At 43.2% G+C, this 24,376-nt stretch overlaps 1 protein-coding gene across 2 annotated transcripts in view; it reads right to left on the reverse strand.

Moving 5' to 3' along the window:
* LOC113425103 (transmembrane protein 132C-like) overlaps positions 1 to 24,376 on the reverse strand; it is a 150,746-nt gene that overhangs the window by 25,155 nt on the left and 101,215 nt on the right. For both annotated transcript variants that reach the window (XM_087942978.1, XM_087942979.1), the window contains exon 4: positions 13,285 to 13,474. In XM_087942978.1, coding sequence (XP_087799104.1) covers positions 13,285 to 13,474 — 190 coding nt within the window. The remainder of the gene's footprint in view (positions 1 to 13,284; positions 13,475 to 24,376) is intronic.

Genomic DNA, 24,376 nt, shown 5'->3' on the forward strand with positions numbered 1-24,376 from the left:
GTATTCTATTGGCTGCCGTCAGACTCCCATGGGGCTATGTGCAAATCCTAGGAGTTTGTCTGAGATACCTTGCTGGCTGATGCAATGTCCTTAGATTTGGCAATGCAGTGAGCCTTGCTGCTAAATAATCCTATTATGTCCTGACCTGGAGGGTCATGTCTTAATCCCATCACCCTGGAGGTCTTTTGTCTTGTAGATAGGCTGGCCCAGTCCTTCTCAATGGGCACCAAATGTCTGCTGGAGGCAGAGAGCTAAAGTTCTGAGTTTCTGTCTCCCTTAAGATTCCTATTTCTCTTTTAGGGGAACTATAATATTCTACCTGTCAACTCATAAAATATTTCTCTGGTCTTTTAGAACAGAAAGGGAGGGGGGGAGCAGTGCAGCAGCTTGCAAAACTGAAACTGCATTCCATAAATGTTTTCAAAGATAGTAACTGGGTGACTGAAGATTCTGCCCTGCAAAATTCTACCTGGCCAATAGAAAGGGAGTGGGGGGAAAGGGGTTTGAAAGAGCCATGCAGCAGCTTGGAAACCGAAAGTGCATTCCATAAATAGTTTTCAAAGATAGTAACTAGGTGACTGAAGTTTCTGCCGTGCAAAATTCTAACTGGAGAGCATGATTGATGACTCTGGGCTATGGATGTGTCCCATTGGAGAATATGAATTACGATACACCCAGAGGGTGGAGGGAAAACCAGGGTCAAGGGTGACCATGAATGATGTGCCTCAGAGTCTTGGCTACACCCAGGCAGCGCTGGTATGTTTACTCCTAATAAATCTTCTTTAAACTTTGAAAATCCAGCTAGAGACTCATGATTTAAATGGGGGTCACTACCGGAGCCCGGATACTGCCTTTCTAAAAAAATATATTTCTCAAAATATTTCATTCTTCTTAGGAGGGGTAACTTCCCTCCGTTCAAATCTTACAAAGCTAAGGGATTTCTTTCCCTTCTTGCAAATGGGGCCTCCAACTGATGAATTCCCCAGTGCTTTTTCATAGTACAAAGGGAAGGCTAGCGATTTCATGTAAACAGATAATTAACAAGCAAAGCCGTTAAGAGGTGTTTTTCTTTCTCGTTTCTGTAACGGCGTGATAAGTTCAGAGTCTCTCCTAGTACAAGCGTTAAACAACCGGCTCCCCTAACATCCCTCCCACCAACGCGGCGAGCCCAAGCAGAAAAGTGATGGATGATTGGATTTCCTCATCTGCTTCCCAAGAGTTACAGATATCACCCGTGGAACGGCAAACACAGCTGCCTTTTTCTAAGCCTCCCCAATGCAAATTATTTTTGAAACCTTGTAGGCCTCATTATTATTTTTATGGAACCTTCATAAGCCTTTCCTTGGTTTCTCACAGGTCCCCCGGTTAAACCAAAGTTGGAAAAAAATCTTAGTCCTTCTAATCACGGTTGTACGATTAAGAGCAGGGGACATTTGTCAATGTTTTAGCCTTTAAAAAAACCCCAATAACTCTGTTTTCTCTGTTTTGCTGCCTGTGTCTCATCCCATGGCGCACACATTCGATTTCAGCCTTTGCAATTTTCTTTTTCTGAGGCTAAGAAGAATTATATACAACATTCTGCATACTTCTGCCAATTGATTCTGCTAGCACTCAGGACTTGGCATCATTTATTCTTCCTTGCCGCGGTGGGTTTTGTTTAGGATTTCTACGCTCATGAACCTCGCCATCCTGGCCTATAAATCAGGATTTATGGCTCCCGGTGATGTATGAATGCCTCCAACCAAATGCAATCATGTATGTATTTTCTAAAGTCTTAGCAAAATATGGAGACTTCGGGCATCAAAATTGGCAATCTTCTATTCAAACCCAATTTGGATTGGAAAGAATTATCTGAGCAACCACTTCCTTCTTTGCAAACCTCACTCCCTTCTCGCACTCCCTTCTTCCACTCGTGCCTTCACCTCTTGAGTAAATATTAAACCCTAGGGCCAAATTATAAGGACGGAACTCTCTAATTCTGCAAAATGTATCAGATGTGGTGTGGAATGTAGTCTGGATTCCCAGGGGCTGCCTTGTGGAGGAACAAGAGCTTGGAGAGTTTGGCTGGGAGGAAGAGGGTTAAGAGGGCTCCTCCATAGAAGTTCTCAGAGCATATGTTCCAATATTTGAGGGGTTGCCACAGTGAGGAGGGGGTCAAGCTATTTTCCAAGGCACCTGAAGGCCAGACAAGGAACAATGGATGGAAACGGTTCAAGGAGAGATTCAACCTGGAAATAAGGAGAAAATTTCTGACAGTGAGAACAATCAACTGATGGAACAGAAGTTGCCTTCGGAAGTTGTGGCTGGAGGCTTTCAAGAAGAGATTGGACTGCCTTCTGTCAGAAATGGTGTAGGGTCTCCTGCTTGGGTGGCAGGGAGTTGGACTAGATGACCTACAAGGTCCCTTCCAACTCTGTTAATCTGTTAAAACCTAGTTTGGGTAATGCAAGGAATCTGCAAGGAAACCACCAAGCTCAGAGAGCACCAAGGACCCCTCATTTCAATCCTGAACTACAAATATTCTCCTTCAGTGCTAAATGAGAATGGCTGAGAGTTTATTTTAAACTCCAGGAAGAATTATTTGTGCAATTGGTGCCTTTTTTTCTCCTCAACAGTAGTCCAAAATGGTACAGTCCATGCCAACTGTGCATAATGTTTCCTTCTCATTCTCTGGCATCTGTAGAGAAAGCTTTTCCTATTTCTGCAGTCTCTATTATGCATGCTGGGCAGCACTGAATAGCTAACTCTGGTGATGCCAAGGGCACTGGCCAATATATCTCTTCTGAATGTGTCTTCTTCTTCTTCTTCTTCTTCTTCTTCTTCTTCTTCTTCTTCTTCTTCTTCTTCTTCTTCTTCTTCTTCTTCTTCTTCTTCTTCTTCTTCTTCTTCTTCTTCTTTTCCTTTCTCCTCCTCCTCCTCCTCCTTCTTCTTCTCCTCCTTTCTTCTTCTTCTTCTTCTTCTTCTTCTTCTTCTTCTTCTTCTTCTTCTTCTTCTTCTTCTTCTTCTTCTTCTTCTTCTTCTCCTCCTCCTCCTCCTCCTCCTCCTCCTCCTCCTCCTCCTTCTCCCCACCTCCTCCTTTTCCTCCTTCTACTTCTTTTTGAGTAATAAAGAGAAGGATGGATAGATAACGGATTACCAGCTGAGCCAATTTTAAGATTAACTGCAAAGGAGATAGGCTGGAAGGGAAGGATCAAAACAAGCAATCATGATTTCTAGATGGCGAGACAGACCAGCGGTTTCTCTGTGCCTAGACAATTGCTAAACTGAAAATGATATTTCTCAGGTAGCCAAAAGGTGTAATTTCCTACCAAGATCCCAACTTTTGAAATATGGTTGTTGCCTTTCTCCTCCCCCTCCAGGCCCATCACTGTCATAGCAGCACTTAAATGTTCAGTGCCAGGAAGAAGAAAAGTTGTTAACTTTGGCAGAAGAAAAGGGATTGGGAATCGTGCCTGTTTCTCTCTCTCTCTCTCTCTCTCTCTCTCTCTCTCTCTCTCTCTCTCCTCTCCCTCTCCCCTCCCTCTCCCTCTCCTCTCCCTCCCTCCCCTCCCTCCCTCCCTCCCTCTCTCTCTGTGCATGTCTTTCTGTGAAATGAACCCACACACTTTGAATATAAACTTTAAGCAGGACCAAATTCTCTTTTGTCTGTGCTGACTTGCACTGAATTGTAGCTGAGTGTTACAAGGTGTTGAAGTGGAAAGTTAGAAGACAACCACCTTCCTTCCTTCCTTCCTTCCTTCCTTCCTTCCTTCCTTCCTTCCTTCCTTCCTTCCTTCCTTCCTTCCTTCCTTCCTTCCTTCCTTCCTTCCTTCCTTCCCTTTTCCATTTTCCTCCCTCCCATTGCCTTTCCTCCCTCTCTCTTTTCCATTTCACTTCTCCTTAGTATAGTTTACTTTACTTTATTGTCACTGCACCTCGTACAACAAAAACAAACACCATCTTCAGTGCACATCATGACCATGCAAATAAACACAAACACACCTCCTTCACGCTCCACACACTGAATTGAAAACCCCTGATACTGCACCAACGCTGCACTATACAGTAGAATTCAACAGAGCTACTGCCCTGGGATAGAAGCTGTTTCTCAGCCTATTTTCCTTCCTTCCTTCCTTCCTTCCTTCCTTCCTTCCTTCCTTCCTTCCTTCCTTCCTTCCTTCCTTCCTTCCTTCCTTCCTTCCTTCCTTCCTTCTCCTTTCCCCTCCCTCCCTCCCATTGCTTTTCCTTTCTCCTTTCCCCCTTCTCTCCCTCCCTCCCTCTCTTCCTCTGAGATGACGAACTCTTTCATTCTATGCTTCAATGCATGAAGGAATGGATGAATGGATGAATGAATGAATGAATGAATGAATGAATGAATGAATAGACAGATAGACAGATAGACAGATAGACAGATAGACAGATAGACAGATAGATAGATAGATAGATAGATAGATAGATAGATAGATAGATAGATAGACGTACAGACAGACAGACAGACAGATAGACAGATAGATAGGCAGACAGATCTCTAGGCACTAAATACTCAGGAAGAAGGGAGGTTATAAAGGAGCTGTTGGATGAAGAATGACTCTGTAAGATCACAACACCCTTAACATGAAAATGCACTCTCTCGCTCAGAAAGACAATTCCTTCCACACCCTTGGTACCCCAGGCCTTTTTAAAGCAAAATTAAAAATGCAAAAAGTGACACACATGGCCCATTGGTAGAACTAACTTATTCATTTGGTAATTTACTTAATAGCAACGGGATAATAGCCGCAATCAACAAGAATCATGGACTCCAAACAGCAACAAAAGCAACACACATGAATGTTTTATAAGAGAACACACATTCGTGCACACTGTCAAGGGACTTCCTTGCTCCTAAACACAGGCCAGATGGTCGTCCCGTCCCCCCCCCCAAATATCTCCAAATATCCACAGCTCTGTTGTCGCTAAACTGGAGCTTCGAGGGGAGTCAGCTTTTCAGGACAGAAAGGATGGGCGGACACCCAGACAAACTGCTAGATGGACTTACAGACAGGCAGATGAAGGGAGAGACTGGTAGGCATGTTGACAGACAGACAAACAGACGAATGAAGGCAAATATGCGTGACCCAGGATAATATTGCAGGAACCAATCTGGGTTGTTCGCTGGGACCAGAAATTTAGACTTCCGAACACCACCCAGAGGAATTTGTCCCATATGAAGGACAAATTATGCATTGCAAAAATCGCTTGGAGGTGGGAGATACTTCTAATGTAATCTACCGGACCCCTGCATAGATTGCCCCTGCGACTATGCAGGACAGATAAGGAGGAAGGAAGCTGACCACCCATTTGCCAGAACACAAGCGAGCAGTTGGAGGAAGAAACGGGAACTCATTGATAGCCTCACATTGCAATGAATAAGGACATACACTCAATTTTGCAGCTACTCAGATTGTTGGCTGAGCAGGTACAAAAATCGCCTTGGAAGACTATCCTCTGATTCCAGGGATAGACCCAAATTGGATCCTGCAGCAGACAAACAGACAAAAGAAAAGGCAAGTGGGCAGGCAGACAGATAGATGAACAGACAGACAGATGAAGGGAGAGACAGAGTAACAGAATTGGAAGGGACCTTGGAGGTCTTCTAATCCATCCCCTCCTGCTCAGGAGACGACCTTACACTATTTCAGACAAATGGCATTTGCAGAAACCAGAGTACTTCCTGCTTTATTTTATCCCTTTTATTCCAGAAATGATGAGGAAGGCCCAGGACATCTCTAAAAGAGAATTAATAATTGCGGCTCGGTCTCGCAATGAGACAGATGCCTGCTCATCCAAACTGCAGCGTAGCCATTTCCCCCCTAATAGAGGATTTCAGAAGACGTACTAGTGTAATAAATTGTAATAAAAGAGCATTTATTATTTATTCATGTTTGGGGAGGCGACGAATCCTGCCGAAGGACATCAGCACCATTAAATCAAGGAGGGGAGGACTCCATAGGCTTGGGAGCTGGCAGATTAAAAAGCCTACTCAATCTTTTCCTTTAGTGGGTTAACACTTCTTCTTCTTCTTCTTCTTCTTCTTCTTCTTCTTCTTCTTCTTCTTCTTCTTCTTCTTCTTCTTCTTCTTCTTCTTCTTCTTTCTTCTTTCTTCTTTCTTCTTCTTTCTTCTTTCTTCTTCTTCTTCTTTTCCTTTCTTCTTTTTCCTCCTCCTCCTCCTCCTCCTCCTCCTCCTCCTCCTCCTCCTCCTCCTCCTCTTCCTCTCTCCTTTTCCTCTTTCTTCTTCTTTTTTCTTCTTCTTCTTCTTCTTCTTCTTCTTCTTCTTCTTCTTCTTCTTCTTCTTCTTCTTCTTCTTCTTCTTCTTCTTCTTCTTCTTCTCTTCTCCTTCTCCTTCTCCTCCTCCTCCTCCTTCTCCTTCCTTTTTTTTCTTTCTTCCTTCTCCTTCTCCCTCCTCCCTATCCCTCTTCCTCTTCCTCTTCTTCCTCTCTTCTTCTTCCTTCCTTCCTCCTCCTCCTCCTCCTCCTCCTCCTCCTCCTCCTCCTCCTCCTCCTCCTCCTCCTCCTCCTCCTCCTCCTCCTCCTCCTCCTCCTCCCTTCTTGGTTACCATTATGGTGGCTCACCATGATGGAATGGCCGTCACAAAAAACATACTGCAATTTCACCTGATCGGTTTTGCTTTAGAGGGAATAACATGCAGTTGGACCTTGGTCCCTGCTGTACCGAGGTCCACAACCCCACTCAGAAGCCTGGATTCCTTGACCACATGATCAGTCATTCAATCTTGGCCACCAGTATTGATCATGAGGTCAGGGCGGCCAATAGTACAAACCAAACCAAGGTTAAAACCTAACGAAGTTTAGCTTTGGTGCAAAGATAGCTTCTTAGCTATATCAGAATAGAGCTGGAAGGGACCTTGGAGGTCTTCTAGTCCAGCCCCCTGCTCAAGCAGGAGAACCTATAGTACCATTTCAGACAAGTGACTGTCCAGTCTCTTCTTAAAAACCTCCAGTGATGAAGCACCTACAACCTTGGAAGGGAAACTGTCCCACAGGTTAATATTGGTGTGTGTTGCATGAATCCAGGCCTTTTACGGCTCTAGCATCTTCCTAATACAGAATAGAATAGAATATTCTTAATTTGTGTGATTGGATACACAAGGAATTTCTCTCCACTGCAGAAGCTCTCAGGGTATATAATCGTAAGATGGCAATAGAAGTAGGTAATAGGAAAGATGAGAAGGATAATAGTAATACAGCCTTACTACATAGCTAAATATCCTAGGCATGACAGTACTGTGGGAATTAGCTATTCAAAAGAGTGATGGCATGAGGGAAAGAAAAAGACCGACGGGGTGTATGATATATGGTGGTGTTTCTCAACCTTGACAACATGAAGATGGATGGACTTCAGGTCCCAGAATTTCTCAGCAACACAGTTGAGGAATTTAATCAATCAATCAATCAATCAATCAGAATAGAGTTAGAGGGGACCTTGGACGTCTTCTAGTCCAACCCCCTGCTAAAGTAGGAGAACCTATATCATTACAGACAAGGTGCAGTCCAGTCTTTCCCCAAAAACTTCCAAACTTCGGGTGGCAATCTGTTCCACTGGTTAATTCTCCTCACTGTTAGGAAGTTTCTCCTTAATTCCAGGTTGCTTCTTTCTTTGGTTAATTTCCATCCACTGTTTCTTGCTTGAAGCTTCTTGTTTGAAGTTGAAGTCCACCATTTTCAAGTCACCAAGACTGAGAAATACTGGTATATGCAATGGTGGGATTCAAATTTTTTAACAACCGGTTCTGTGGGTGTGGCTTGGGTGGTGGGTGTGGCTTGGGTGGTCATGTGACTGGGTGGACATGGCTTGGTGGTCATGTTACTGGCTGGGTGTGGCCAACTCAATATCACTCACATCGAGGCATGCATCTCCTCGCCTGGCCTCTCATGACTGTGGGGATGCTGCAACAGTCGTAAGTGTGAAACATGGCCATAAGTCACTTTTTTCAGTGCCATTGTAACTTTGAATGGTCATTCCACACAACCAAAGTACCAGCAAAGGAGGGGAAAAAAACTCCAGAGAAGTTCCTGAGACAGGAAGTCTAGTCCTGCCAAGAATGTAATAAGGGTTAATGGAGAGGTAGTTTCTGTAAGCAACACCAGAATGTTTCCTTCCTGCCATCCTTACAGGATTAGGCCAGTAATTTCTTCTAACAACCGGTTCTCCAAACTGCTTAGAATGTTAACAACCGGTTCTAGCGAATAGGTGCGAACTGGTAGAATCCCACCCCTGGGTATATGGTGTGTGTATATACTGTAGATACACATGATATAGATAGAGTAATAGACATAGATATTTCCCTCCTATCTAGGTATAATTAGAATGAGTGGTGTGGTGGCCTAGAGGTGGAGCTCTCGCCTCACAGTCAGGAGGTTGTGAGTTTGATCCTAGGTAGTGGCAGATATTTCTCTCTCTGGGCACAATGGGGATTGAGTAATTATGTGCTGTGAACTCTGTATTGGTGACAGGAAGGGCATCTGGCCACTCAGCTCCATTTAGTTGCCCTGACACCATCCCCATGTAAGGGATTAAAGGTGAAGGTTCCCCTCACACATACGTGCTAGTCGTTCCCGGCTCTAGGAGGCGGTGCTCATCTCTGTTACAAAGCCAAAGAGCCAGCGCTGTCCAAAGATGTCTCCGTGGTCATGTGGTCAGCAGGACTAAATGCCGAAGGCACACGGAATACCTTCACACCAAAATGGTCCCTATTTTTCTACTTCCATTTTTTACGTGCTTTTGAACTGCTAGGTTGGCAGAAGCTGGGCCAAGTAACGGGAGCTCCCTCCATGACGCAGTGCTAGGGATTCGAACCGCTGAACTGCCGACCTTCCTGATCGACAAGCTCAGCCTCTTAGCCACTGAGCTAAGTAAGGGATTACGGGGGCCATAAAAAGACTACGTATGTATGTTTAGAATCTGAAAGCAAAACTTTTTGCAATTTTGTGAAATTCCAAAAACTGACATTTGGGAGGGGAAAAGCCACTGAAAAGAATGAAAGTGTTTATATGGCAAGATGCTGGCCTGAAGATCCTTAAGTCTCTGTCTGGAAATGTTACATGTGAGCATGCATATAAGAGAAAAGTTTTACATATCTGTAGTTGGGCCTTATGTAAGTGTGTCTTTGTAAATTATTCAGCAGGCAACGGTTGGATTGAAGGCGAGCCGAACTGAACACAAACGGATCTGGCCTTCCCAATTAGATCCCGTCACTGTTCAAACAGGCTTAGGCTTTTGAAAAGCTAGGTTAATGCACTTATGAGCTTTGAAAAAGCATCAGGAATAAAATACGGTAAACCTTAATATTCCACCCGCTAAAGACGGGGAAAGGCTGACCAGGAAAGAAGGAGGCCTCAAGTTATATATATATATAAAAACAACAACACCACAGTGACAAATTGCTCAGGTCTTTCTATTTTACAAATCACAGCTCTGGCACAGTGAATTCTCCTCCTTCCACACATCATCATAATCTCCCACATGTAAATAAATAAACATAGATGCCTCTCAGCAAAGCTGTCACTTTAATTTTGCCATTTTTGACGCATTCTCTGCCTGGCTTCGTTTTTGTGGTTGACCGTCATCTAGCAATTTTTATCTTTGGGCTGCACCACAAAAATGTGTCGCGAAGATTTTGCAGGTTGCAGCACAAAAGAGATTTCAAGATATATATGTATATATATTTTGTGGGTTGCACCACAAAAGCTTGCCCAGAAGCTTGGTGTTCCTAGACTTCACAAAATCCTGAAGCAGATTCCTTGTCCTGACAAAACCCCTTTTTATTTGGCTAATGTGAATTCCCATCAGTCACATCCAAGAAGTCCTGGCAAACAATCTTTCAAGGGTGAATTGCAACCATAGACCTTATCAGGCTTGGAGAGTTGCCAGGCTGATAGCTTCCAAGTGCAATGCTGTACAAGGTGGCAAGGAGTCTCTGTGAATCACAAACAAATCTTCACACTAATTAAATGAACTAATTGTCTCCCGAAAACACCATCCCCTTTCACTCCTATTTATTCCCTATGGGAGGGGCCTTTACTCCTGAGTTGACCCTTGTTCCTTAACTGTTCCCTTCTCCTGACAGCTCTGTGCATGCGCACATCAGGAACAGGCTCCAGCTGTTTTTCTGCCCCACTGATCTCCGACTCTAAAGGCAGCTGATAACTGTCCGATGGCCTTGGCCCCATCTCTGTCTCCAACACAGAGCACTCATCAGAGCCTTCCCCAGACTCCAGGACTGGCCCATGTTCCTCCCCAACCTTCTCACTGTCTGAATCTGCCGCCGGCTCTGCAACACTTGGCTCTCCAAATAGAAGACTTATCTGGATTGAATTGTTCTCCACCTTAAAATGCTTCTTAAAAAATCACCACGTTCCATTCATCACTACTAAATCTGGGGAGTGGCTTGACTCAGGTTGATGGACAAAATTGTGAATGGTGAGAAAAGAGAAGAAGCTTCATTGGTCTACCAGTTGACTCTGAGATCCCTAGATGGACAGAGACCTCAGAAACACTTGAACATGGGCACTGAACACCATGGGCATTGACATAATCTCTATTAGTCAATTGCAAAAGGCAGCTTGATTTTGAATAGCTGACATCCTGCAATGGTAACTCTAACACCATCAAACCTCCACATCTGCCTAATCTCAGGTCCTTGGGGAGGACTCAATGGGTGGATAAAAATGCCAAATCCAGTCTGACTGGGCAAACAACCATAATAATAATAATAACAAATATACTAGTCAGGATAGCAGATGCAACAGTACCTGGAAACAACAAAATAGAAGAGAAAGAACTCGAGAAGGTAACAAAATACAAAGACCTGCCAAGAGAAGTAGAACGATTGTGGCAAAAGAAATGAAAGATAGGGTCAATAGTCATAGGGTGCAAGTTCAAAGCAACTGCAGCACCGAAGGGGACCTTCTGGGACACTGCCATGCTGATGGAGGAGGGGGAAAGGAGGTTATAGGGGTTGCATTCTCTACATGGCTTTGGCTTTTGCTATAACTGGGTGGGATTCAGGGAGGGGGACTATCTTGAAGACAGATGGACTTCTTTCCAGCCAGTTCTAGCCTGACACCAAGGTTGCTGCATCCTGGGAATGAATTGCCACCAACCTAACACTTCAGAGTTCTTAAAATACCTTTACGGCACTGCATTGGCTACCGGTGGGCTGGTGAAGGGGCGGGGGGTTGAATTGGGAAGAATAGCTTAACCCTTTGTGTGAGAACTTTAGATTCCACTTGACTTCTCTGCAATCCCCGTCTCTCAGTTCCTTTTGATACTACTTGCCTAGGGAGATTCTCAGTCCTCCAGGTCATAGTCATCCTAAAGAGGCAACTGGATTTTCTTGTTTTTCTTGGGAGACATTTCACTTCTCATCCATTGACAAAATCTCCCATCAGTCAATTGCAAAAAGCAGCTTCACTTGGAACAGCTTACATCTTGCGATAAGACTTTTTAACACATCAAATAACACCATCTCCCTGTCCCAGGTCCTTGGGAAGGACTCAACAGGTGGACAACAATGCCAAGTCCAGTTGGAACATCTGCCAACATCTGACTGTGTGACCAACCACCATCACCATCATAATAATCCCAAAACTGTTCCTTGATTATTATTATTATTTTTCCCCATGGCAAGTTGGAATGAATTTCCTTTCCTTTCCTTTTTTTTTTTTTAGCTTCCAAACTCACAGAGCTGATTTGGATATATCGGAGCAGATGGCAGCCTCAAACTTTTTTTTCCTTTGAAGCTCCTGTTTTTCTCACCCTGCAATTCCGAGCCAAGGAATTGTCAGGTAATCAGCTCGGCGGGAGATTAACGCACAAATGAAGAAGAAATTAAAAAATAATGACAGCAAAATAAGGGGCTGGCTGGAGCTGCAGAGTTAGCAGAAGAAAAGAAGAGCAAATGTTCTTTTACCTTGTCTGATCCTGCCAGCATTTTATTTTTTATTTTTTGCACACACAAAAAAAAAAAAGAAAAGAAAGAAAAGAAAAAAGAAAATTTTAAGCATCGGCTCCTTTATTCACCTCGATGCTATTAGGAGGCTGTGCCAACAGGCTGTGCCAACCTCAGTGATATGGCTTGGCAGAGAACAGACATATGCACACCTAAGAAGGCAATTCAAAGTGTATTTTTAGGAAACATCCCGGTAATAGTTTCGGGTCTATTTATAATTTATTGGCCAAGCATCACCAAACCCTTTTAACGTTCCCCAGATGAAGGACTTATTAACTTCTGATTAGCATCAGCTCTGCAGAACTGGCCTTGCTTGCTTCTTTTGACTAGGGTTGAACCAAAAGTATTTGGAGTGCTCCATAGACATTTGTGTGGGTGTGTATCAAAGCTCTTCTCTTTCTGTCCGTGTTTTGTTTAACCCCAAGGATCATATTGCCCAGATATTTGACCATGTGGCTTTCACTTGTTCTCACTTTCAGGGTGTATCATGGTAAGGGCAAAACTGGTTAATGACCAGGTAACATGATGTTAGCTCAACTATTTCATGTGGCTTGGAAAAGTCAATTGGAAAGAGGTTCATCTTTATAAGAGAACTGAAGTGCAAAAAGGTGAAGGGTTGGAGATGGATCAGTGAGAACCAGTTTTGAGTCTACTCTTAAGCCATGGAAGTTCATACATTTAACAGATTTAATGGAACATATTGGGTTCATATAATCATAGTATGCTCAGACTAATCACACTATGAATTAACATGAAGACACAATTCACACAATGGATAAAATCCATGGTTGGTCTTACAGCATGCCAAAATGCAAATACTATCAGGCTCCCAAACCAAGAACCATGTGTTGAAGTTCTTCTAGGCAGTTTCCTTTATTGCTCCTCGCTGATAGACAGAATCTTGCCAAACTAAGGTCATAGTGACTGGATTAATGCTCAAGATTAGGGATCAGTTCATTAACACCATATTACTTGGCATTGCTATTTCAAAATATTAAAGCCACCTCTTGGTTGAATAGTTGCATTCAATATGGTGTCATGATTAGAATGATGGACTTCAGCAGATCTCCAGTCTACTGAAATGTTGGTCTTGAGTGATCATCAGGCAATAAACCATTCGTTGACCTATGTTTACTAGAATGTTAGGAAGACATTGCTCTCCAAACATCTTGGAGGATAGGCATATTATTTTTAGGAAAAGTAATGAAGAAATTTCAAAGTTCCCATGAAAGCAATACAAGAGCACAACAAATTTTTTGGAAATCTGGTAAAAATATCAGCTAAAGATCTCTTACCATTGCTAGCGGGACAATTCCCACTAGATCCTTTTGGCAAATGAAAATTTCAGAGAGGGCCATCTCTGTCATCTTCTTCTGAGGATATTCCACTTGCCAGGATATTGGCTGGGTTCCTGAAAGGCTGCTGAAGCTGGCAATTTCAAAATTCAGTCGCACAACTTCGCTGAACATGTTATTATTGTTGTTTCTGGATGAAAAGAAACAGAGAAAAGGCATTAGACTAGACAGGATGGCAAAGAATGGTTTAAAAAAAGATCTAGACAACCAGCAAAACAACAACACATCATGGACAATTGGAAAAGAAAGAACAGGGCGATTAAAAATCAAAAATAACATTTGTCTTTAAGCAAATCAAATGGCATCATTTCTAAGCAACTATCAATAAATATCGGGAGTATATAGAGAAAGTCTAAGTGTTGGGATTTTTAGGTAAAATGTATTAGAGAAAGTGGCTAGGTCAGTTAAGGAGAAAGCAAAATTATCTGTTTAAATCTGTTACAGTGAGTTGGAGAAACTGTATACCTCTTCTAACAATTGGCTTGAGGGGGGGGGGAATAATCACCATTAAGCAATCAACTGTCACCTCTCCCCCATGCATCTGAGCTGCAACCTACCTGGAATCATCCATCAAATCAATTTAACTGAAGGTCAACTTGAAAGATGCTACATCTTTACCCGTTTCCCTTTGCAAAATTTCAACTCAGTGGATGTGTCTAACCTGTCCCTGGCTAGATTTTGAAGCTGGCAATCCCTCTTGTTTGTTTTTAACTAGGACAGAACACTTAACTGCATTGTTCTTACTCTGAATGGACTTCACAATATTGTGCAACCAGGTGATATCATCACGGAACCAAGTTGGAGTGAGGACAATGCATCTTCATCACATTTTAAGACCATCCATAAAATAGGTGAGGGAGGTAGAAAGGAGAAGGCAAGTGAGATGAGGGGGGGTCGTTGTAAGTCCAGAATGTTCCCACAATGTCTGAAAATCCATCATTCAATTCAGATAATTTCCAAGACTCTCCACTAAGGATCTAATCTGGGTTGGTCACTGGCACCAGAGGAGCTTTTGGACCTCTATCCTCAGGAAATTTCTCTCTCACCAGAATGTGTCCTAGAAGTGCTTTTTTCAGGAGGCAACTGGACTTTCTTATTTTTTGCAGACTACAGGAACCAGGAGTACTACTCAGGTGAGCCTAAGGACACAGAGGAACCTCCAAGTGCCTTGACACCCCTCTAAAAAGATGCAAATGACCAGCTTGTCTGCAAGGAATATAAATCCTTCCATTTCCCACCATCCTGTCAGAGCTGAAGAAGCTTCTTGGATGAGAAGTGAAATGTCTTCAAAAGAAGAAAACAAGAAAGCCCCATTGTCTCCTGAAAAAAAGCACCATGACCTGAGTGAATGAGAATCTCTACAGACTTTTAGCTATACTCCTTTGAATGGAGTGGGAGTAGGAATGGATTTCCAGAGGAAAAAGACTTGCAGACTACAGGAACCAGGAGTACCACTCAGGTGACTTTGAGGACACAGATAAGTGTTTCAAGAACCCTCTAAAAAGATGCAAATGACCATCTGTTTGCAAGGAGTATATATCCTTCCATTCCCCACTGTCTTGTCCGAGGTGAAGAAGCTTCTTGGATGAGAAGCGAAACATCTTCAAAAGAAAAAAAACAAGAAAGCCCCATTGTCTCCTGAAAAAAAAGCACCCCAAAAGTATCAAAAATTCTCTCTGAGTGGATGGGATACCAGTCATAAAAATATTTAGGTCTCCCCACTTCTAATTCAAACCACCTCTCTTGTCACCATCAGTCAGCTAAATATTAATTTCTTCTCAATGCAGCTTATACAGAAGAGCTCAAAAGCTGCATAAAAATGATGGCACCGGACAATTTTGTTCTCCCTTCTGCAAAAAGGAAAGATGGCATCAATCCCTTCAACCTTTTGGCTTCAAGCCTTTGACAGTTTCCTCTTGCTCTCTTCAAATTTCCTTAAATCTGTTGGCCCCAAACTTTTACAAAAGGAACTCAGTGGTGGTTTTTTTTTTTTTTTTTTTTAGATGGAAGCTAACCCAACTCTGGTGCCATCTCTTTCTTCCTTTGAGAAGCCGTTTTGCTTTTTAGTATTCACCTGATGTGCCATTCTTGGGCTGAGAATGCAGAAAACAAAAGAGTCAAAGAAAAAGCATCACTTTAAGGGCTTTAAAGTTGCAGAAAGTGGATACAATTAAGAAAGACAGCCTCTTTAGGAAGGTGCGGAGAAGGAGATATGCTTCTTTAAAAATAGCTACTATTTTTACATTTCCCCCCTTTTCTCGGTGTCAATAGGAAACCTGCCAACTAAAAACAAATTATAAGTCTAATGAAGCTGAATTTTCCACCCACAGGCTTATGCCCTAAGCTAGATAACTGTTTCAGGTCAAGAAATCCTTTAGAAGGTTGTGATAGATGAATTCACAAAAGACTTCTGGGAAGACAATGAAGCTTTTCCCCCAGTTGGATAATGTAGACTTTCCCAGTTGGGATTCTTTAGGTCTCAAGAGCAAAATCTGCAAAGCCATGGGTGCAGCATTGCAACAGAAGGCCCGGTCCTTTTGTACATGCTGTGATATTGCGTGCATGAACAGAAAAGACAGGGGGTCCAATTACCTACCATATTTTATATTTCTAGATGAGCAAAAGCTGGTTCAGTACCTTGGAGACCTCCAAACAGAAGCTGGTCAAATCCTCTGTTTCAGCTCTTGATATTTTCATAGAATCATAGAAACCCAGGGCTGGAATGGACCTTGGAGGTCTTCTAGTCCTCTATTTAGGCTCTTGATATTTTCATAGAATCATAGAAACCCAGGGCTGGAATGGACCTTGGAGGTCTTCTAGTCCTCTATTTAGGCTCTTGATATTTTCATAGAATCATAGAAACCAAGGGCTAGAATGGACCTGGGAGGTCTTCTAGTCCTCTATTTAGGCTCTTGATATTTTCATGGAATCATAGAAACCTAGGGCTAGAATGGACCTTGGAGGTCTTCTAGTCCTCTATTTAGGCTCTTGATATTTTCATAGAATCATAGAAACCCAGGGCTAGAATGGACCTTGGAGGTCTTCTAGTCCTCTATTTAGGCTCTTGATATTTTCATAGAATCATAGAAACCCAGGGCTAGAATGGGCCTTGGAGGTCTTCTAGTCCTCCATTTAGGCTCTTGATATTTTCATAGAATCATAGAAACCCAGGGCTAGAATGGACCTTGGAGGTCTTCTAGTCCTCTATTTAGGCTCTTGATATTTTCATGGAATCATAGAAACCCAGGGCTAGAATGGGCCTTGGAGGTCTTCTAGTCCTCTATTTAGGCTCTTGATATTTTCATAGAATCATAGAAACCCAGGGCTAGAATGGGCCTTGGAGGTCTTCTAGTCTTCTATTTAGGCTCTTGATGTTTTCATAGAATCATAGAAACCCAGGGCTAGAATGGACCTTGCAGGTCTTCTAGTCCTCTATTTAGGCTCTTGATATTTTCATGGAATCATAGAAACCCAGGGCTAGAATGGACCTTGGAGGTCTTCTAGTCCTCTATTTAGGCTCTTGATATTTTCATAGAATCATAGAAACCCAGGGCTAGAATGGGCCTTGGAGGTCTTCTAGTCCTCCATTTAGGCTCTTGATATTTTCATAGAATCATAGAAACCTAGGGCTAGAATGGACCTTGGAGGTCTTCTAGTCCTCTATTTAGGCTCTTGATATTTTCATAGAATCATAGAAACCCAGGGCTAGAATGGGCCTTGGAGGTCTTCTAGTCCTCCATTTAGGCTCTTGATGTTTTCATAGAATCATAGAAACCCAGGGCTAGAATGGGCCTTGGAGGTCTTCTAGTCCTCTATTTAGGCTCTTGATATTTTCATAGAATCATAGAAACCCAGGGCTAGAATGGACCTTGGAGGTCTTCTAGTCCTCTATTTAGGCTCTTGATATTTTCATGGAATCATAGAAACCCAGGGCTAGAATGGACCTTGGAGGTCTTCTAGTCTTCTATTTAGGCTCTTGATATTTTCATAGAATCATAGAAACCCAGGGCTAGAATGGACCTTGGAGGTCTTCTAGTCTTCTATTTAGGCTCTTGATATTTTCATAGAATCATATGGAAGGGAAGGAACCTTGGAGGTCTTAAAGTCCAACCCCCTGCCCACGGCAGGAGTTCTTATTCCATCCCAAATGGTTGGCCAATCTTTTCTTGAAAACATCCAACAATAAAGCACCCACAGCTTCTGGAAGCAAGCCATTCCACCATGTTCTCCCTGATGGGAAAGTTCTAGGTTGGATCTCTCTCTGATCAGCTTCCATCCATTGCTTCTTCTAGTGATTTGGAGAATAGCTCTTCTCTGTGACAGCCCTTCAAGTATTGGAAGATGGCTATCATGTCTCCCCTGAGGCTTCCCTTCATTAGGCTAAAGATACCTAACTCATTGCACAATCCGTCCATTCATCACACAATCTAGTGTCCAGACCCAACCGGCTTCCAAGAACCAAAAGTCATTGGAGGAATTGGATTGACTTAACAAGCATTACAAAAACGGTGGTAAAATCAGAAGTGACTCGGCTCCCAATTGCGACTGTAAGTCAAAGGCTACCAGTAGAATTGTGTCGAATTGATATTTACCAACACAGAAATAAAGGGAGACTTGTATAGATCTATTTCAAGCTATTTAGCTCTCATCAGCTAGCTATACTTTTTGTGGGATTTGAACCCGGGCTACTTGCGTATTAGGTAGATGTATTAATCTCTACACCACAGGATCTCCTTGCAGAAGCAGTATGCTCCATGCCATATTTGGGTAGACTAAATTCAAATAAATTCAACACAAAAATAGTTTGTCACAAAAGCGACTGCCTGCAAAGGCTCCTGGATTGGGACTGAAAGGTGAAAGTGGAAGCAGTTATGCCCCCTCCCATAGTTGAGTAGACCAGGTTGAGTAGACCAGGTTGTCTCACTGGACAAAACACTGAATCTCCCCCCTGGCATAGCCAAAAAAGCGAGGAGAGCCCACGGCTTAGAGGTTAAGACATCTCCCTAATAGGTAAGTAGCCCAGGTTTGAATCCCAGAAGGGGATGGCTAGCTGATGAGAGTTAAATAGCTTGAAATAAATCTATACAAGTCTCCCTTTATTTCTTTGTTGGTGAATATCAATTCAACACAAAAATAGTTTGTGACAAAAGCGACTGCCTGCAAAGGCTCCTGGACTGGGGCTGAAAGGCAAAAGCAGAAGCAGTATGCCAGTGGTGGGATTCAAATTTTTTTACTACTGGTTCTGTGGGCGTGGCTTGGTGGGTGTGGCTTGGTGGTGTGGCTGGGGAAGGATCCTGCAAAATCCTCATTTCCTCTCCACCCCACTAACCTGTTTTCCAGCTCCGTTCTCCTGTGCAGGGCAACCAAAGAAGACCCAGCCAATCAGCTAGGACTCAATGGGAGGCAGAGAAGAGATGGGGGTGGGAACAGTCAGAGGCAATATTTACGGGTTCCCTGAACTACTCAAGATTTCCACTATGGGTTCTCCAGAATTGATCAGAACCGGCTGAATACCACCTCTGCAGTATGCTCCATCGGTATTTGGGTAGATCAGGTTGCCCTGATAGACCAGTCTCACCAGAAAAAAATACCAGTAAAGTTATCACTACTTTATCGAGGGGCAAAGAATCCCTACTGAAGTGAGGTTTTTGTTTTTGTTTTTAAAAAAAACTCTTTCAACAGATCAGGGATGCAAACCCCCTTTCAGCTCATGCCCTGCTTGGTGTTCTCCGGATCAGGCTTCAAAATGTAGATCAGCCCAGCCCAGTTAACTCAACAAAGTTCCTTTGCAATCATACACAGTGATTTAATCCACCACCTGAATCAGAAGATGGGAAAATGCTCACCTTCTTATGGGTTAAGGAGAGAACACTACCTCGCTAAAGAAATGTATTGAAAGGCGAAGCGTTTTAGGAAGAAAGAATTTCGGTGTGCATGTGTGTGTGTATTTGCCAACACAGCTTTTTTTCTTCCCCTTCCCAAAGCAATTTCCGTATTCTTTTTATTTATCCACAGAAACGCTTCTCCAACCTGAAGGCTCTAATTCAGCTCTAATATACAACAGTGCAACTATTTTCAGCTTTATCAATCCCAAACTCAAGAATTCCAGTCCGAATAATAAAAGATAAAATATTCTCCAAGCTACTAGATAGAATATAGAATATATAGAATAACAGAGTTGGAAGGGATCTGAGAGGTCTTCTAGTCCAACCCGCTGCTTAGGCAGGAAACCCTACACCACTTCAGACAAATGGTTATCCAATCTCTTCTTAAAAACTTCCAGTGTTGGAGCATCCACAACTTCTGGAGGCAAGTTGTTCCACTGATGAATTGTTCTAGCTATCAGGAAATTTCTCCTTAGTTCTAAGTTGCTTCTCTCCTGGATTAGTTTCTACCCAGGGTTTGGGGAGAAAGGAAGAAGAAAGAAATAAATTAAAAAAATATTTAAAAAATTTTAAAAAAAATGGGAAGCAAAAAAAGTTTCTGCTGTTAAGTGAGACATTGGTTAAGTGAGTTTTGCCTCATTTTACGACCTTTCTTACCACAATTGTTACATGAATCACTGCAGTTGATAAATTATAAATTAAGACGGTTGTGAATCTGGCTCCCTCATTGACTTTGCTTGCCAGAAGGTCACAAAAGGGGATCACGTGACCCCGGACATTGCAAACATCATAAATATGAACCCGTGGCCAAGGGTCTGAATTTTGATCACATGATCATGAGGATGCTGCAAAGGTCATGTCTGAAAAATGGTCATAAATCTCTTTGGGTTTGGCTGATCGAAAGAAAAGAAGAATTAGAGGTGACAGGATGGCAGTCTTCCAGTATTTGAGGGGCTGCCACAAAGAAGAGGGGGTCAAATTATTCTCCAAGGCACCAGAGGGCAGGACAAGAAACAATGGATGGAAACTAATCAAGGAGAGAAGCAACCTGGAATTAAGGAGAAACTCCCTAACAGTGAGGACAATAAACCAGGAGGTTAGCTTGTGTCATGCTGCTGTTGGAATCTGATTCTGAGGGAGAGGTGGAACAGCTGACAGGGAGTGGAGTGTGGTTCCGGTGGCTGTGGAGGAAACTGGGGAAGGGCACAGTCCAGCTGGGCATTCAGAGGAAGACTTAGGCCCACTCCCTCTTTATCCTAGATGCAGGGAGGAACGGAGAAGGGAGCAACGTGAGTTGCATGGTTTACGGGGGAGGAAAGGGCCCTGATCCCTTTCATTGGCTGCAGCTGTGAAGACTGTTTAAAAAGGCAAACTGCGCACGGTAAAGTTGCTGGAAGCAAAGCATGAAATTATTTTGGTTTGTCAAGTCTTATCTGAGTTCTGGCGTCCTCCCAAGTGTGTGTGTTTCATTATCTTTTGACATCTTCAATTCCTTATCCTGCCCTGTCTCATTAATTGCTGCAGCGTGGTTTGTCTTGGTTTTTATTTATAATTTATATGTACTTTGGGTTTGGACGGAATTTCTTCCCTTTAAAGACTGTTCTTGGGAGAGTTTTTTCTCCAGCCGATGATAACTGGACATTGGGGGCCAAGTTGGAGGTATTAAAGGGACTTTACCTACTTTTGTGACTTAGTTGCTTTTGTGCCATCACAGCTTGCCTCCAGAAATCGTGGGCATTCCATCACTAGAGGTTTTTAAGAAGAAACCAGATAGCCACTTGTCTGAGATGGTATAGGTTCTCCTGCTTGAGCAGGGGGCTGGACTAGAAGACCTCCAAGGTCCCTTCCAGCTCTATTCTATTCCATTCAACTTTTTTCAGTGCTGTTGTAACTTTGTATGGTCACTAAATGAACTGTTGTATGTCGAGGACTACCCGTAGTTATTTAAGAAAATTGGAACCCTAAGCAAACTTATTTGCTGCTGAATGGACGCTTTTAGCAGGTAAATTCCATGAAACTTATGTTGGCTTAGGTTTGTTTTCAACACAACACTGTTATTCCCAAGAACGCAACAGCCATTCTGAGACCAAGGACCCTCACTTGACACTGTTAGGATGCAGGTCAGTGGATAACATCGGTCTCTGCATGAAGCCAAATCTGAATAAGGACTAGGCTGATGGTTCTTTGAGAAAAACAGAATTTAGAGGACATTATGGAAGACTCAGTAATACTTTGGTGCACATCTGTCATCCTTTTCTAGAGGATAAACAAGTCACTGTTAGGAACTCAACAAAATTGTTCGTGTTGAATGTCCATCTTTGCATGTTGGCTTAGTTTCAGGATCAGCAAACAGAAAGGAGAGTCGAAGGGACAAATGTTGTAATGATTTTGTCCACAATTTCCCTGCCCTGAGCAATAAAAATGCAATATAGGGGAATAAAGGGAGCAATATTCCAAACAATGTAGAAATGTTAAGGATAAGGCACAGATGCCAGCAAGTACCAGAGGCTAGAATAGATGGGAATTCATCGATCAGGATATGATTTAATGGTCTGGCTTCTGTTTACTTTTTGACTCTCTAATAGGGCAGAGAAGGAGCCGTCTTCCTTCCTGTTCTGCTTTCCTATTTTGACAGGAAGGACAAAGTTATTTATGACAAGTCAAAGAACTGAGAATATCGGAGGTGTAAATGGAACCGTCTCTTTTTTCCCCCAAGCTTAGCTGAAAATAGGGATTTCAATGAGGCACTGAGAAGAGGCAGGAATGCACAGTGGGTTTAACTCAACTCAACTTGGTGATTGGCCCAAAGTCACCCAGCTAGCTTTTATGCCTAAAGCATGATTAGAATTCACGGTCTCCTAGTGATTGACCCAAGTCAACCATCTGGCTTTTATGTGTAAGGCGGGACTAGAAGTCAGAATCTCCTAGTGATTGGCTCAAAGTCACCTACTTGCCTTTGTGGTGGGAATTCAACATCTCCTGGTGATTGGCCCAAAGTCATCCAGCCATCTTGAATGTTTAAGGCAAGAGTAGAAGTCATGGTCTCCAAAGAGGACCAAACAGATAAGAGGCAATGTAGCTCACAAAAGGAATGGAGTAAGGAACCCGCCCTAGTTTCTTGAGCTGTAAAGGTGAGGAAGTGGGAGAGAAAGGTAACCTCACAACAAAGTAGAATTAGTTCACCTGGGTGTGCTTCCTTTCTGGACTACCCTACAAGATTGACATCATCAGTCTGACAAGGAACACGGTGGCTCACCGGATTGGGACACTGGGCAGGAGGTTAGTAAGTCTGTGTTCGAAACCCAAGAACTGACATGAGTCAGGGTTGAGCTCTCACCCTTCATTCCAGCTCCTGCTGGGGACATGAAAAGGAGTCCCCAACTGGTCATTCCCAGGCCAACGGTGATCATCATCATCATCTTTTAACAACCCCATAATCCCTTGCAGGTTGGAGTCAGGGCAACTGAATGGAGCTAGCAGAGAGTTTTAATGGCCAGATGCCCTTCCTGTCACCAATGCGGAGTTTTGTTCAGCAGATAGATTCTCATTGTGCCCAGAGAGAGAAATATCTGCCTCTACCTAGGATTGAACTCACAGAGTCCGGATTGTGAGGTGATAGCTCCACCTCTGGGCCACCACACCACTCTCCCGGGCCAACAATGATGCCCTCAGCTAATCCTTTCAACCCAGAAGTGCCTTGATGCTTCTGACACGAGTGCAAAAATTACAACAACAACAACAACAACAACAAAAACTCCAGCCTGACAAAGTCTTCTTTAGTGGGTTGATCTACCTAGGTAAAGGTAAAAGTTCCCCTCGCACATCCATGCTAGTCGTTTCTGGCTCTAGGGGGCGGTGCTTATCTCTGTTTACAAAGCCAAAGAGCCAGCGCTGTCTGAAGACATCTCCATGGTCATGTAGCCGGCGTTGGCTAACTGACAAAGGCGCATGGAACGCTGTTACCTTCCCACCAAAGGGGTCCCAATTTTTCTACCTGCATTTTTGTGTGTGTGTGCTTTTGAACTGCTAGGTTAACAGAATCCGGGACAAGTAATGGGAGCTCACTCTGTTACGTGGCACTAGGGATTCGAACCGCCGAACTGCCGACCTTTCTCATCCTTTCTTAGCCCCTGAGCCACCATGTCCCTTGATCCACCTACTTCCTTTTTAAAATCAAATTCAGGGCACACATGCTGGAAGAGGAAAGTATCATCAGGATCCCTGCTGAAAAAAGGACACAGCCATTCTTTCAGGCTGTAATCTATGAGCTGTGACTTACAGACTCTCTTCCTCGAGTCCCAACAGCTCACAAAAATGACTGTCGGAGCTGTTGGGGATCACACAGAGAGCAAACAAAAAATGCCGAAACAAATTTCTAAGATCAGATCTCTCTCTCACTTGGCAATAACAATAACAGCAGCAGCGGCAACAGCAAAACTCCTTGGTGACACTTATCAATACCTTCCCGGATGCGCTTCTCCAATGCTCTCATCTCAACAGTTCCTTGACATTTAAATCAAAACTAGATTTTGCAGAAGGTCAAAGCAGAAACATGACGGGCGGCCCAGGCAAGATCAACTCCTAACTAACCCTGCCATAAGCCCAGGTTGAATGGAAAGATGGATGAACTTTATCTCCGCCCAGGAGGTAATTCATTTTCTCGTGAACTGCCAGAAACACTGTTTTGCTAGTTTTTTTTCCTAGAATATTGGTTGGCTTCTTCTAGCCTATTGATCAGCTGTCACCTCCTTCCCGCCCTCCCCCAGAGAAAGGGGGGCTTGAAAAACAAGCGCCTGTCTACTTAATCCAGTATTCTGTTTCCAACCAGAGCTACATGATTCCCCCTAGGCAGGAACCACATAAGTAGACATATGAGAAATATGGCCACAATGGCACCAGAATTACAAGAAGCAGAGGAGGGGGTTTCTTTGCAGGCACCAACTGTTCGGTGGCAGTTACTTCATGTATTGTAGGAGAAGAGCAGGAAGAGCTGGAGGGTGGAATTAAGCATGCCATCAGCTTAGAGTTGTTACATTCTCACAAAAGGGTCCAAGCCCAAGCCCTCCTGAATTCCGTTGACTCTTATCGGGTACCAATTTAATGCTGAACTTTAGTTGACCAGATTCTTCTGTACAGGCTTGAATAAA

This window comes from Notechis scutatus, chromosome 13 (assembly GCF_049901735.1).
Source record: "Notechis scutatus isolate UNSWTSFEM ecotype Mainland chromosome 13, rNotScu1.2, whole genome shotgun sequence".
Taxonomy (NCBI): Eukaryota; Metazoa; Chordata; class Lepidosauria; order Squamata; family Elapidae; genus Notechis; species Notechis scutatus.